Below are 15,000 nucleotides of genomic sequence, written 5' to 3' on the forward strand. Positions count from 1 at the left end.
CATACACACACATGCATGCATACATACATACATATATACATACATACATACATACATAGGCACACACACAAACACTGACCAACACACATGCGCACAAACAAACAAAAAGGAACGCAGTGTAAATAACCGACAGAGTCAAAAGACTATTGAAAAGGTTGCAAGACGCAACGAAAATTTTAGGAAAATAAAGATAATACGTGGAAATTTTAACGGTGAGTGTGTTAAATTATAGGGCACAAAAAGAAAATGGACTCTCCCCAGACACAACAATATATATATATATATATATATATATATATATATATATAAAGCTTGAAACACGTGTACCGCAGAATCCTTTGTGTTTTTGTTTTTATGTTTGCATTTACAATTTATATATATATATATATATATATATATATATATATATATATATATATATATATATATATATATATATATATATTTGTCTGTATACATAAATGCATATTGATATATATATTCTTAGATAAGTGCCTGGCACGAAACTGTCGGTCCTTGGGTTAATTTGTAACTTCTACGAATTTTGTGTTTGTTTGTGTGTATGTGTGTGTGTTCGCGCGTTCAAAATTACATACATGCATACATAATGCGCACTTCGAATTTGTTTTTCTTTATATGATCGTGAAAATTAGTACCAGATAAAATAATGGAATCGATATAAATCACAAAATCCATTGAAGACAGTGCCCCTGCAACAGCCGTAGTCCGACAATTGAAACTTTTATACAGGCTTTCAGTGCATGTAAATGTCTTTCGCCATCACTATTTACTATTTTAATTAGTATTTTGTCTCCCTTGAATATATATTAAAAAAAGAAAATTAAGGAGTTATTTCCCTTAACCCTTAAACAGCGTGCTGTGAAACAAGAATTTACAGTATGAATTTTCGTTTACAACCACCTCAGTAAATAGCAGCGCCAGGTTTCGATCTAGAATGATTCTAAGAAATATAACAATTAAAACAAACAACTGCATTAGTGAAATTATTTAGAAACCTTTACGTATTGTGAGGCTCGAAGTTGTAGGTTGTTCAGCTTATGCAATTAGGCACTGGCTGAAATGTCAAATTGAGTGAATGGTTCTTTACGAAGTCAATTTACTAGGTTTAATATTACTGGATTTCAATAGCTTGGAAGATAATAAGGCAACCAATTACATTTATATTCGTAAATGGTACGTTTTTTGGGGGGGAAAACAAATTATAAACAAAAGTTCGTGCTTGTTTTGTTTGGGGAAGACGGATATTAGGTATCAAAAGAAGAGAGATTGATACCATAAGTAATCAGGAAAGAAAATTTAGATATTGGGTAAAGAAAAGGGTATACATCAAATCAGCTTATGTTAAGATAGTACGCAGGGTGGGGGGTAACTCTCATAGTAGCAGGAAAGAATGAAACACAACACTAAACGAGCTAATGTTTGCTAGTCAGGCAGTCAGCTTGTTTCTTGGCTAAAATCCAGAATGATGTGCGTATTATGCCAAATATGTGAAGAGTATTCTTACTGTTGATCATATTTGTGTTGTGTACAGAGATAGCTGTATATTCTGTATATTCTGTCCTGAAAAAGAAATCCAGCATTCGTGAACCATTATTGGTTAGATGAAGAATACATCATCATCTGCCACCACCAACCCTTGTAATGATGGAAGCTTTTCCAAGCTTTCTGAAAATTTACACACATCTATAGGGATTCCTTTCCTTTTTGACATCACAAACATTAAATGGCTTTTTGCAACCTGCAACCCGTCATAGCCAATTCTGAGGGAGAGATAGAATGACAAAGGAAGAGAAATTGAGAAGAAAGAATAACTAGTTCTAATGCTCAACTGGTTCCCTTTTTTTATAATTAGCACCCACAAGATACCTCCTCCTTCCCTCCCCCATAGAAAAGGATGACAGAATTCAAATTCAGAGAGCAAAGAGTAAAACATTCTATCCCACACTAATGAATCAAGTTACTGCCTTGGAATAATATGCCTTGTCATACTTTGTTTTCTCAACCCTTGATGAAGTCATAGAAGTGCAGTCATACCATATGGTGTGTCTTGGGTATTTTCAGAACTGGCAGAGCTCTCCCTCTCCAACTCTGGCTATGAATCAGTTCTTGCAAAAAGAGAAAGAGAGGGAAAAGGAGAAACAACCCAATATGAAAGACAAAGTTGGTCTAAGCAGTATTTAAACTTGAAGTGCAGAGAGCCAGAAGGAATACTGGAAGACAATCTATCCAAATAATCTAATGACTCAACCAATTCCCTGTCATATTTTTTAGAAAATATTATTTCTGAAGTTGATTGCAGATTGTAAGATCTAGCTGGAATGAGGATTTTAACTGCATGAGGTTCATCAGTTTTGAGATTACAGTTCTGTTTTCCTTTTTCTTTCCCTTTAAAATATGTAGTGCTAGTATTTTGATACTTTTGAATGATATTAAGTTGTGAAGTTCCCTTTATTTTACAAGCTTTGACTGTGGAAGATGTATTTACTTGATAGGTTATTGAGATTGTTTTTAAATGATGCATGCATGAGAAATCTAAGAGAGAAGACTAAATTGGTGTTATCTGCATTAGAATATGTATGGTTAGATGATACAGCAAGTTAATTGTTTATATAAAGAAGTGTGGATAACTGAGGTATGAGAGAACTCAATCAAGAAACAATAAGATAAAATAACTTATGATAAAGTTTCTAAACCAGAGAATTCTGTTGAAGAGAACCTATAATCAAGTATTTTTTTCTGTATTTTCATGACAGGGAGGAGCAAAGAGTTTGCTAATTTTTAAGAGGAATAACTTTGCTTTGCTTCATCAAGTTTTTTAAAGACATTGGTGCATGATCTACCTATACAGATAATTAAAATGTATAAACAAAAATGTAAATTGTAAGTGTTCAGCTAAGTTTGGTGAAACAACATACAAGCCTTCATTTCTTCTGTACAAAGTTGCATGTCTCCATATCTAATGGTATAAATTCTCACTAAATAAAAGAGTTAATGTTAAACTCATTCACATACTTTGTTTGATAATCAACTGGTTTTTGAACATCATCATGAATATATACCAGCATGGGTGATATATGCCTGCAAAATAGCACCACTGTTCTGTATTTTAAAGAATCAAGTACAACTAGAAGTGGTACATGCATACTATGTATTGTTTTGAAATCCAATAGTAGCTTTCTACACATTAAGCACCTATTAGTCACTTTCCCTAATGTAATTTTCAATCAGATCTGTACAAAAAGTCCCAAGAAGTGAATTGTGAATATGTAATTTACTCATTTTTTTTTTGTTTCTGGCTCTAGATATTATTCAAATGTTAATTTCATCTAAAAATTAAGATCAAATTTAATTAAACTAATAACACATTATTAAAGAACACATAACACTTTATGTAATGCAATGTTAATAATGAAAATTCCACTTCAGTAGTATATTATTGCTTTTTAGCTTTACTGCCCTGATTGATAAATTCTAACCATGGTCATCTCATTTATTTCAATGCATAATGTATCTAGTACTACAATAACCAATGTGCCCTTTCTATTTTAAGATGGTGGGGCATGAGTTCTGGGAGATTTAGCTATTATTTCTAAAAGGTTGTGCAAACATAAAGCAGTTCAATCTTCAATCATTTGAAAGAGCTGGAAAGTATGACCATATGAGATAACTTTTGTGAGGCCATGCACATGTGCCACTTTAAGGGAATCACATAGGTACTTTTTGTTGCTAAGCATGGTCGAGTTCATGGCAAATGCATATATATCCTAACCTGATAAATTAGCAATGATGAATTAGTAACTCACAGTTTGTGCCTTCATTATGGCTACCCTCAGAAAGGGCCTGGCTGGAATAGCTTCAAGCATGAGGCCAATTTCCCAATCATGTTGAGTAAACATCCCTACAATGTGCAACATAAGAGAAGGCCAGCTTTGCAACTCAACAACAACCTTGGGCACCTTTTTGAATTAGATGTACCTAACACCTGTGTACATGCTTTCAAAATTGGAAAACAGCACAGTACCCATGACATTCAGAAATATTTTTTATGACCAGAATTGCTGAAGCAGGGAATAAACTACCCACATCAGTTGTTAGCTGTTGGAACACTACAACCTTCAAGACTTCCATTCTTCCTGAAATTCACTAACATTACACCTGATGTTCCTTTTGTTATGACTCATTCACTGTTCACTTGCCTGCTTTTTGTGCATTATTTTGTGTACTGTACATGCACTTTTGACTACCTTTTCTGATGAGTTGTAGTGCACTTGAGCACTATATGCAATAAGTTCATTGTTGTTGTCGTCGTCATCATCGTCGTCGTCGTCATCGTCATCGTCATCATCATCATTATTATTATTATTATTATTATTATTGTTGTTGTTATTACTATGGACAATTCAGTATTATCTTGATACAAGTTTTAATTTTCTCATGCATGGTATGGTGCCATTTATATTACCAGTGCTGTGTTACCATTTTTCTACAAATAATCTGACATCCTCAGCTAAAATGAAATTAACATTTTGAGGACACCAATAAATTTCTATACAAAGATCATCTTCTTATTTAGCTATCATATCATCAGAGATACTGCAATGCTAAAATCAGATCAGACAACCAAACATTGATGAAAAGTTAGCTCCAAATGGTGTAAGGAGACAGAAAGTTAGAATGTTGAGCTGCCTGAATCTTATGAAAACTTCAAAACTGTATCTCCAGTTGGTCTTTAACCAGAGCATAATGATTAAATGACATGAAGAGCCTCATGGCTTTGTTTGAAGATAACTCAGATGTATCTTGGTACATAGCAGCTTGAAAATGTTTCACATGATTCATCCTACAACTGTACCATTCACCAAGTGTGATTTAATGTGTGATTTAGAAGGCGCTTAGAAATTCTACAAAAATTTGGGGAAAAAATTTCATTGCCATAACTACAACAATCCCTACTAAGCTTCTGATGAATAAACTTTCCTAAGCTCCAAATCATGGCAAAGAGAACAGAGTTTGAAAATCAAATGATATTTCACTGACCAACCTATGTCCACGATAATGATGATTATGTTTTGTTCCCTTGTTTTACACACACACACACACACACACACACACACACACACACACACACACACACACACACACACACACACACACACACACATACACATATTATGGGGGATAGTTGTATAAAACAGTGGAGGTTTTCTGTTACTAGTTTAAGTGAACCTTGAAAGATATTTGATTTTGTCAATAAATTTGATCCTTTGGATGAAGTTAAATAACTTTGTTGTACCATTTCACAGTCAAACATTTTTCTAACATTAACTCTAACTGTACAGTATAATGGAACAAGATCTGGTGACATCATGATGAGATCATTGTTAGATCATTTGCACTCTATAGAGGGAAATGTTTTCCATAGTAACTCTCTGGTAATTTAATAATTCATAGGATGGGAAAGCATTTTCATCTGACTACATCATAGTTTTGAGATGAGCCACTATGAATTCAACTGTAATGGAGTAGCATCAAGCTAATTGACAAATGCAACCATATCAGAATATAATGAATTATTATTAAATAACTATTTTACTCTGTTTTTAACAAAACAAAGTATAATGATTTGTTTCAATAAGAGACAATGTTATCTAAATTTATTGATACAATTAAAATTATGTCCATACTGAGATGTTAGATAACTATTTAAATAGTTATCTAGCAGAGTTTAAGAAGCACATTTAATTAGTTATTTAACAGAGTTTAACAAGCCCATTCTTATTTGATCATTTCTTATAAGGCCATACAAGAAAACATCAATCATATTCTATTTAGAATGTTAATGACAAGAGAGAGGATTTTAGTGTTACGATGCCCCTAATTTAGTAAATCATTAGCTAAATAGTAACTATCAAGATACTGATAAACTTAATTATTGTTTAACAATCAAAACATTACTTCAAAGCTTTATACAAATATCAATACCCCCCCTCTCTCTCTCTCTCTCCTTATATATACATATATATATATATATATATATATATATATATATATATATCATTATCATCATCATCATCATTATTGATTTTATGTATAGTTTCCATAATGTCATTGGACATGACTTCTTAAGGAAATATTCTGTAGTCAAATGCCTTTCCTGGTGTCAACCATTATTCAATAATGGCATTTTTGTGAAGTGTCACTTCATATATGTATTATGTTGTATTTTTCATGGGGAGTGGCAGCAAACTCAAGGACTACTCACATGCAAACACTTACACACACACACACACACACACACACATGTATGGCTGTATGGTTAGTTTGCTTTGCAATCACTTTGTTCTAGCTTGGATCCCACTGCACGAGACCTAGGGCAATGTCTTGGATTGATCAATACCTTCAGAATAAAATTTTGTAGATGGTAACTGTACAAAGGCTGCTGTGTATATATGCATGTACACACAGAAATACACACACACACACATGTTGCATACCTCATGTTTATATGAATACATTTACTTAGTATATAAAAGACTAACCCCTTCCCACAGAATTTCAAACCTTGTGCCTATAGCAAAAAGCAGTTAAACTGTATGAAAGAGATAACAGAGGACTGAGATATGTGGCACACTTCTGAACTCAGGAAGAGCTGCCCACCACAACAGAATTAAGATCCTAAATCCAAAGTACCACATAAAAAGCATTGGTGTGGGTGCTGGTACCATGTAAAAAAAAACACTAGTGATGATGCCACATAAAAAGCACTCATGATGGTGCCACTTTAAAAAGCACCCAGTACACTCTGTAAAGTGGTTGGCATTAGGAAGGACATCCAGCCATAGAAACCAAGCCAAAACAGACCATGGATTCTGGTGTGGCTCCTAGCCTTGCTAGTGCCTGTCAAGCCATGTCAGCATGGAAAATAAACTTTAGATGTTGATAATGATGATGATGATGTTATTGAACCATATTGTTGAAATCAAGATGGAGGATAGTATGTGTAAAATTGTTGAAGATTCAATCAATACTTAGATAACTATGAAAGTACAGATGAGTCTTCTATGTAGCTGATTGCATTAGTACACATATTTGTAGTTGAGTAGCATGAAGTCAATTCTGTTATTAAGAGATTTTGAGGACTTCCATTCTGCTGGGAAGTTGCTGTTTTTTGGGGGTTTTTTTTAGAATATTTATTCTGCAATCATTTGGCCCTTAGATTATTTAAGTATCACTTTCCATCCAAATCATAAAATATTTCATTTTTTATTCATTTCCTTTTTTTTGTTTCATACATGGAATGCAGAAACTTTGTTTTTCGTAAGATCAACAATTAAATGATAACTTTTATAGTAATAGCTTTGATTCTTTAAAGCAGCACTTACTGTGGTCTATCATAGAAATTTCCATTTAATATAGTAGGTGTAAAACAGTGGTATAGGTAAAAACATTCAGTATTATCATCTTTTATAGCTTAGCATTTGAGTTGATGTTGACCAGCAATGAAGTCAGAATGCTATCCTGAGGCTGACCATTTTGTGATGCATTGCAAAGAAGTGTCTATTCCTTATTAGGATACTAATAAGATGTGTGTGATCCTTGTCAAATACTAAATTATATATCTATTTTAACAAGCTATATCATAAACCATAGTGAGGTCAACAAAACTGAAAAAAAGTTTCATAACACCCACCATTCATGAAGATGTTTTTATAAATCTATTCATATGTTTATCTTTTATCTTTTACTTGCTTTAGTCATTAGACTGTGGTCTTGCTGGAGCACCACCTTGAATTTTTAGTCAAATGACTTGACCCCAGTACTTCGTTATTAAGCATGGTAGTTATTCTGTTGGTCTTTTTTGCTGAACTGCCTAAGTTACAGGGATGTAAACACACCAACACCAGTTGTCAAGTGGTGATGGGGAGACAAACACAAAGACACACACACACACACACACACATACACATATATACAATGGGCTTCTTTCAGTTTCCATCTACCAGATTCATTCCCAAGGTTTTGGTTGGCCTGAGCTTAGGAAGTAGACACTTGCCCAAGGTGCCAAGCAATGGGACTGAACCTGGGACGATGTGGTTGGGAAGCAAGCTTCTTACCACACAGCCACACCTGCACCATTTGTGGAAGGAAAAAATTGTAAAATATTCAATTAATGCAAGATGGAACCAGCCAAAGAGACTGGTGTCCACATGGTGTGTGCTGGACTTCACCTTGCAAGAGACACCAAAACGAAATAGGGATATAATATGGAATTCCTGTAATCATTGAGCAGCCCAAACAATTAATCACCTGATAGCTTGTGCATTATTGTAATACTAGTTGACCCTGTGCCATCAAAAGTGATGGCTAATTGTAGTATTTTATATATAAATAAGGTACATAATAATCACAGATACAAACATTCACTTCCTTTGTACATGCACACACATACACACATATACTCACATAGAGTTGAAATGCTGTTTGATTTTTCTTTTCAGCATTGAATGTTCACTATCCCACTTCCATTGCACACACACACATACACATACACATGATTCCCTTTTATTAACACACGCATATACTCAGAGTTGAAACGCTGTCAGATTTTTTTTCACCATAGAACTTCCATCATCCTAGTATCAAGTTTGCCATTACCTCTTCCTTCCTTATTCATCTATCACCCCTTCCTTTCTATTTCATATGTTGTGATGGAAAAATACACAAGAGTACTATTATAGCAGAAGATATGGAGGGTAAATCAAATTAATACACTTGTCAATGTTCACATACATTCACATACTTCTCTTGTACGCGCACACATACACACATATACTCAAACAGAGTTGAAATGCTGTTGGACTTTTCTTTTCAGCATTGAACGTTCATCAAATCTCCATTGCACACACACACACAAACATTCACCTACCTCCCTTTTACATACACACACATATACTCACACAGAGTTGAAACACTGATTTTTGTTCATCCCTTCCTTCATTATTCATCTATCACCCCTTTCTTTCTCATTCATATGTTGTGACAGAGAAGAACAGAAGACACACGATGCGCTCTTTACTACTTCCTTTCTCTCATTGCTATTACTTTCTCTCACTGCCTCCGAGTCAGGGCTTTACTCTCACTACTTCTCCTTCACTGAATTACTATTTTCTCTCCTCTCCATTCACTTATACTACTCTTTCTCCTACTCTGTTCTTCGTGATTTTGGACAAATATATATATACAAATATATAAAAACATTACACTCATTATTATATTAAGAGATTATTATTTGTATGATTTGAAAAATTACAGAGAGAATGCACAAGATTGCAGAAAAAAGGTGGAAAAATTTAATAGACTCAAAATAATAATAAATCATTTCTCACATGCAACATTGATATAGACCTAAGTCTAGGTTTGATTGCAGGACAAAGTGAGACTTATCAGAAAAGAATACAGCTGTCTAATGACACACTTGTTGATTAATGCTATCTTCCCATTCCTTACAGCAGTAAACTAAATGTATATAGAGATAAGTATTGTATTTGTCTTTAATTTTAAGAATAACTTTTAAAGGAAAAAATCTGTTCATAGTTTATAAGCAGATTAAAAATTAGATAAATAATTAGATAGATTCTCATTATCATTTTTTTATCTTTTCTTTTCTTTGCTATGTTAAAAATGTTAGAGGAAAATCTAGTAATTTTCTTTTAGTTTGTGCTTTCAATTAAACATTTGTTATATCTTATATTACACTACATGATTTCAATGCTTACTTCATTCAAAGACCAACATTATAGCAACTCAAAATTTCTTTCAAACATTCCAACTATAAACTTTGCTAAAAGTGGCTTTATATTCCAAAGTACTTTAAACTCTGTTAATTGCGTTTATCTCCCATCATATAAACTGGTTTCACACACAAGTTTATTTGATGCATAGCTATAAAATCTTTTTTTAGATGAACTTATGTAACTATAATAGACATTAATTAAAATTTTTATAACACCTAGTAGCAGAATTGTGTTGTTTTTCTTTTAGTAGCACTCTTACAATCTTAACAAAGTAGATAGTACTTTACGAAATAAATATTGCTAATTAAATATTTCATTTATCATATTTTGTAAGTAATACTTATTCAGAAGGATTGCTATCTACCAGAGGGAACAAGTGAAAAATATTTCCCTTCTACCACAGTTAGGGACCTGAACACCTAAGCAGACAGCTTCATTATTTGATGCTTAATCCTACTTATCATCCTCTAGCTCAAAACTGAGATTTCTGACAGACCACTCTGAAGTAAATTATTTCCTGGTAGGTTTTTAATACTGCTAAACTGAATAGCATGGTTGTTATTGACAATCCCTGAATCTTTGGCATCTTGACATCACTAATAAAAATAAGTTGAAAGATTGATACTGTAGAGTGCAACCAGTAGCCATGGCAGGGGGAAATTAGTTGTCATAAGAGTAAAAGAATAAATGTAACATGTAAGGGCAAGTTATATATGTGTTATATACACATGGGCAGATCATTAAGAATAATCATGGCATTTTTATGGATGTGATCAAGCATTTTTGTTTAAAAAGAATGCACATTAACAGATATAGGAAGAACTATATGTATTAGAAAAACAAATATTAACTTTCAATAATGAAAGTTAAAATAGTTAGGTGCTCTGAAAAGAAACTCAAATAAAACGTTCTTGCAGACATTTTGGCTGCAAAGAATGCATAAATCTTATTAAGAAGCTTCTGACCCAAGTGATTATTTTGACTTATCAAATTAAATGTTTTGCTAATTAATCATTCTTTACAAGCAGTTACTGATAACAGAAAAAGATCTTTGATGTTTGACAATATATCATTCGATAATGAGGTTAGTAATAAGATCAGCTAAGTAATAATGAGACATTCACTTTCTTTAGAAAAAGAGGTGCAGTTATTTTGTTTTAGGTAGATCCCTGTGATGTGAGAGAGTTTTAAGATTTTCTTATAGGAACTTATGAGATTTAAGAGTACTGGTATGATGGTATTGATAACAAAAATAAAACTCCAGAACCATCAGAAAAAAGTACCAAGAGTAAAATTAATGAAGCTTATTGGAAATAAGGAAGGAAAGAAAATATGATTATAGTTGGAGAAGTGCATAAGTTTGTTGACAAGGAAGGAGACAAAAATGTTCGTTGCTGCTTTGTTCATCTGCTTGCTCATATAGTAACTAGAGTCTAAGAATACACAAGTAATATTTATGGCTATAGTTTTCTAGATGTTGCCAACTTTGTTCTTTGAAGAACAACTCCATAGCATTTCATAGAAAACTAGCATTGGAATGATGGGGTTTTTCTTAAGGGATGGTGGGGGGGCTCCAAAAGTGTAGAAAATAGAGAAAATTATCAGAATGAGTGTAATGAGTTGGAGATAAAGAGTTATGAATATCAATTTCATCCACTATAAGTATTCTAGAGAGCAAGATGAACTTCTAGAATTTTTCAATGCATAAAAAGCTCAAGAAGTTATGAGAAATTTGAAGTGATAGATTATTTTTTAGGTTATCACAAGCAAGAGAGATTTTCAGACTGAGTAATTAGCAAGGAGCAACTGAACCAGTTTCGAAGCAGATATTATAGTTTTCCTCCATTTGTGTATCTATTCTTACCATGCTTGTAGTAATGTGGCTTTTGTATCTGTGTCATCAAAATAGCTCTACAAATGGGTTTTACTCTTACCAAACCAGGTAGGTCTAAAGTGAGGAATTAGACTATGATGATGATGATGACAATGATGAGATCATCATCAGAAGCCTCAGGAAGCAACATAACAGATGTATAGTTGCAGTCAAGAATCAATTAAACGTTAATCATTGAGGAAACTCGCAAGATGCTGGAAGCTGGTATCATAATAATATTAAATAGAATCACCAAGCTCTGAAAGTAATCCTCTGCTTACATCCCTAAAACTAGTGATCACATGTTATTCAGCCACTAAACTCTACCAGATGACGATATGCAGAATTTTCAGTCTGATAAAGAAATTCTTAAAGGGCCCTTAAACTGATTCCTCAAAAAATAGCAACATTTTTTTCATGACCATTTAACAAATTTTTGTGAAACAATTTTAACAGAATAATTATTTACTATGTTAAAAAATGTAATTCTCATTCCTTTCCTACAACTGTTTTTCCCTGATAGAACCAATTAGACAAAATCTTTAAAATAAAGAAAAAATTAAAATTTTAAACAAAATTGAAAATTTTTAAATTTACAAACAAGATTTAACTTTGTATTCCTTCAGTAGAGGAGATAATATATTTAAAAAGTAATATTTACGTATGATATGAAGATATGCAGCAGTTGTTGCAACTCCTTGAGTGTTTTCTGCTCGGCAACGGTAAAATCCACCATCTGACTGCAAAACATTTTCAATGTACATTGAAATAATTCCATCTTCATCATATTCAAAATTGTAACGTGTTTTGTTGGTTATATCAATACCATCCTTGAACCATCTTATTGAAGGCCTGGGATTGCCAACAACTTGGCATTCAAATCGCTTGGACCCACCAAGAATAACTTCAGCCTTTCCAGGCATGCTGACAGATATGCAGCTTGGAGAGCTGAAAACAAAAAACAATATAGAATGTGAATTAAATAACAAATTTATAACTCATGTCAATCATTTCTTTTAACATTTGTTTCAAATAACATACTTCTTATTATGATGATATACAATCAAATAAGAACAAATCAGATGTTCATTTATTATTGTAAACAGAAAAGGAGCTGTGGATTAGCAAAACTGCTCAAGCATTGAAAAAATAGCATGCAATGTTGGTTCCAGATCCTTATATTCTGAGTTCAAATCCCACTGAAGTCAACTTTACCTTTCATCACTCCGGGGTTGACAAAATAAAATACCAATCAAGTAATGTCATTGATTTAACTGACAAAATTCCTGCCATCAAATTTCTGGCCTTGTGCCCCTGCTTGAAACAATTACTATGAAGAGAAAATACCAACATGAGAGAAAAAATACCTTTTTACCTGTAACCTTTTACATTATTTTACAAATTATTCATTATTTTAACTCATGGAGTAACTATTGAGTGCTACTAATACAAGCTATACATTTCTATGATGAACCACAATTAAATAACTCACCATAACTCATAGATAGATCTTAGAAGACATGTTAAAGTAACAATTCTAGAAGAAATTCAAATATTGTAAACTAACTGGCAGCATAGACACCTTTGAAATTGTGTAAAAGAAAAATAGATTGAACTTCTACAACACCATACATATGTTTCTCTTTTGCAAAACGGCAAAATAACTTCTTTATGAGCACTTTCTAGCATTCAAAACATTTTCTATCTGAACACTTGTAAATTCTTCCAATATTTTAAGCATTTATGATAAAACTATATAAATATTTCTTACTTTTTTTTTAGTTGAAAGAATAGGTATAAAATTATCAAGCCCAAATTATTCTATGTTGAGGGGGTTAATTCTTGGTGAGATTGGCTTTGCTTGCAAATCTTTCCAAACAGAATATAATCAAATCAGATTCCAGATTGATATATCTCATAAATAACCTGTGAACTGAGTACTGTTGATATTGTTGTTGTTGTTGTCATAATCGTTAATGATGGCGGCGGTGGTGGTAGAAGTGGTGGTGGTGGTGACAGCAGAAGTGGCGGTGGCAGTGGCGGCGGTGGTGGTTTAGTGACTGATCAGCTCCGAACAAGCTGGACGATTTTCAAAAGCACTCTGGCCATAACCATTACTATCTTTTTAAGCGTATGTAGAAATTCATTAATTAATGCATCATTTCCTCCTTTAAGATTGTTGGATGCTATTCAAGAAAGATTTAGTTGTTATTTTTAGTAGGTTGAGTGACCACATTAATATTGCTTCATTGTATTGTAGATTGCAAAATCATGTGCATCATAAAAAGCTCCAACATGTATCTTCTACATTCCTCAAGTTCATTTATTGTAGAATTATTGATCTGCATACTTGCCAAAACAACAATTCTCGGATTGATAACAATCTTACCATCAAGTACACCTCAATATAATGTATGGTTAATTTTGGTTATTAAACTATTTAAAAATAATCAATTTGTATTTCTTGAACAACGGGGTAAAAAAAATTTGTTTTCCTCAAAACTGACTGTAAATTTTAGCCTACTGACGTTCATTTCAATTGCAATGACAAAACGAGTGTGGAAAATTTGATATATGTACACCCTTATAAAATCTCAGTCCCAGCACAGGTATGCACTCTGTCATAATTATTCCACACTGGTTAGAATGCCTCTCTTCAATATGCTTACTAAAAAGTTAAATTGTGTATTACAAAAGAAAATAACTATCAGTAGCAAAATCAACATGGTCATTATCATTACATTCTTCATATTCCATGTAAATGCTTACATATGTTTTGATTGGACAGGTAGGTAGTACAGCATCATTCCAGCTGTCACAATTCTTTTTACAGTTCCCTCATCTGATATATATTTCACCTCATATATTGGTTTATTTCTGCTTCAGTTATTTCAAAACCAGCAGTTTTCACAGAACACACCGTGCTGTGTCACATTACATATCTAAGATATTGCAATATGCTATCTTTCAACTATCATCTGATGCTTCTGATAAATATATTCTCTCAGTCTATCATGTCATAATAATGCAATGCAATACATTTAAGATAGGATTGGGTATATATATATAAGTATGTCTATTTATGTATAAGTACACACACATGCACGTGCATGCATGCGCATACACATACACACACACACACTCACACATACACACATGCACACACACACACACACACACACACACGCACGCATGCATGTGTGCACACAGACATGAGTCAGTAAATAAGCACTCAACATATCTAGTTGAAATTATATGCATTGAATAATGGTTTGACTCAGTTCCACATTACTTAAAATTTTTGGGATATAG

At 33.0% G+C, this 15,000-nt stretch overlaps 1 protein-coding gene across 1 annotated transcript in view; it reads right to left on the bottom strand.

Annotated features, from left to right (window-relative positions):
* Positions 1-15,000, bottom strand: part of LOC106869541 (uncharacterized) — a 502,813-nt gene that overhangs the window by 478,455 nt on the left and 9,358 nt on the right. The window contains exon 2 of the mRNA XM_089360195.1: positions 12,350-12,636. Coding sequence (XP_089216321.1) covers positions 12,350-12,611 — 262 coding nt within the window. The 5' untranslated portion in view covers positions 12,612-12,636. The remainder of the gene's footprint in view (positions 1-12,349; positions 12,637-15,000) is intronic.

This window comes from Octopus bimaculoides, chromosome 1, assembly GCF_046866305.1.
Source record: "Octopus bimaculoides isolate indiv1 chromosome 1, ASM4686630v1, whole genome shotgun sequence".
Lineage (NCBI taxonomy): Eukaryota > Metazoa > Mollusca > Cephalopoda > Octopoda > Octopodidae > Octopus > Octopus bimaculoides.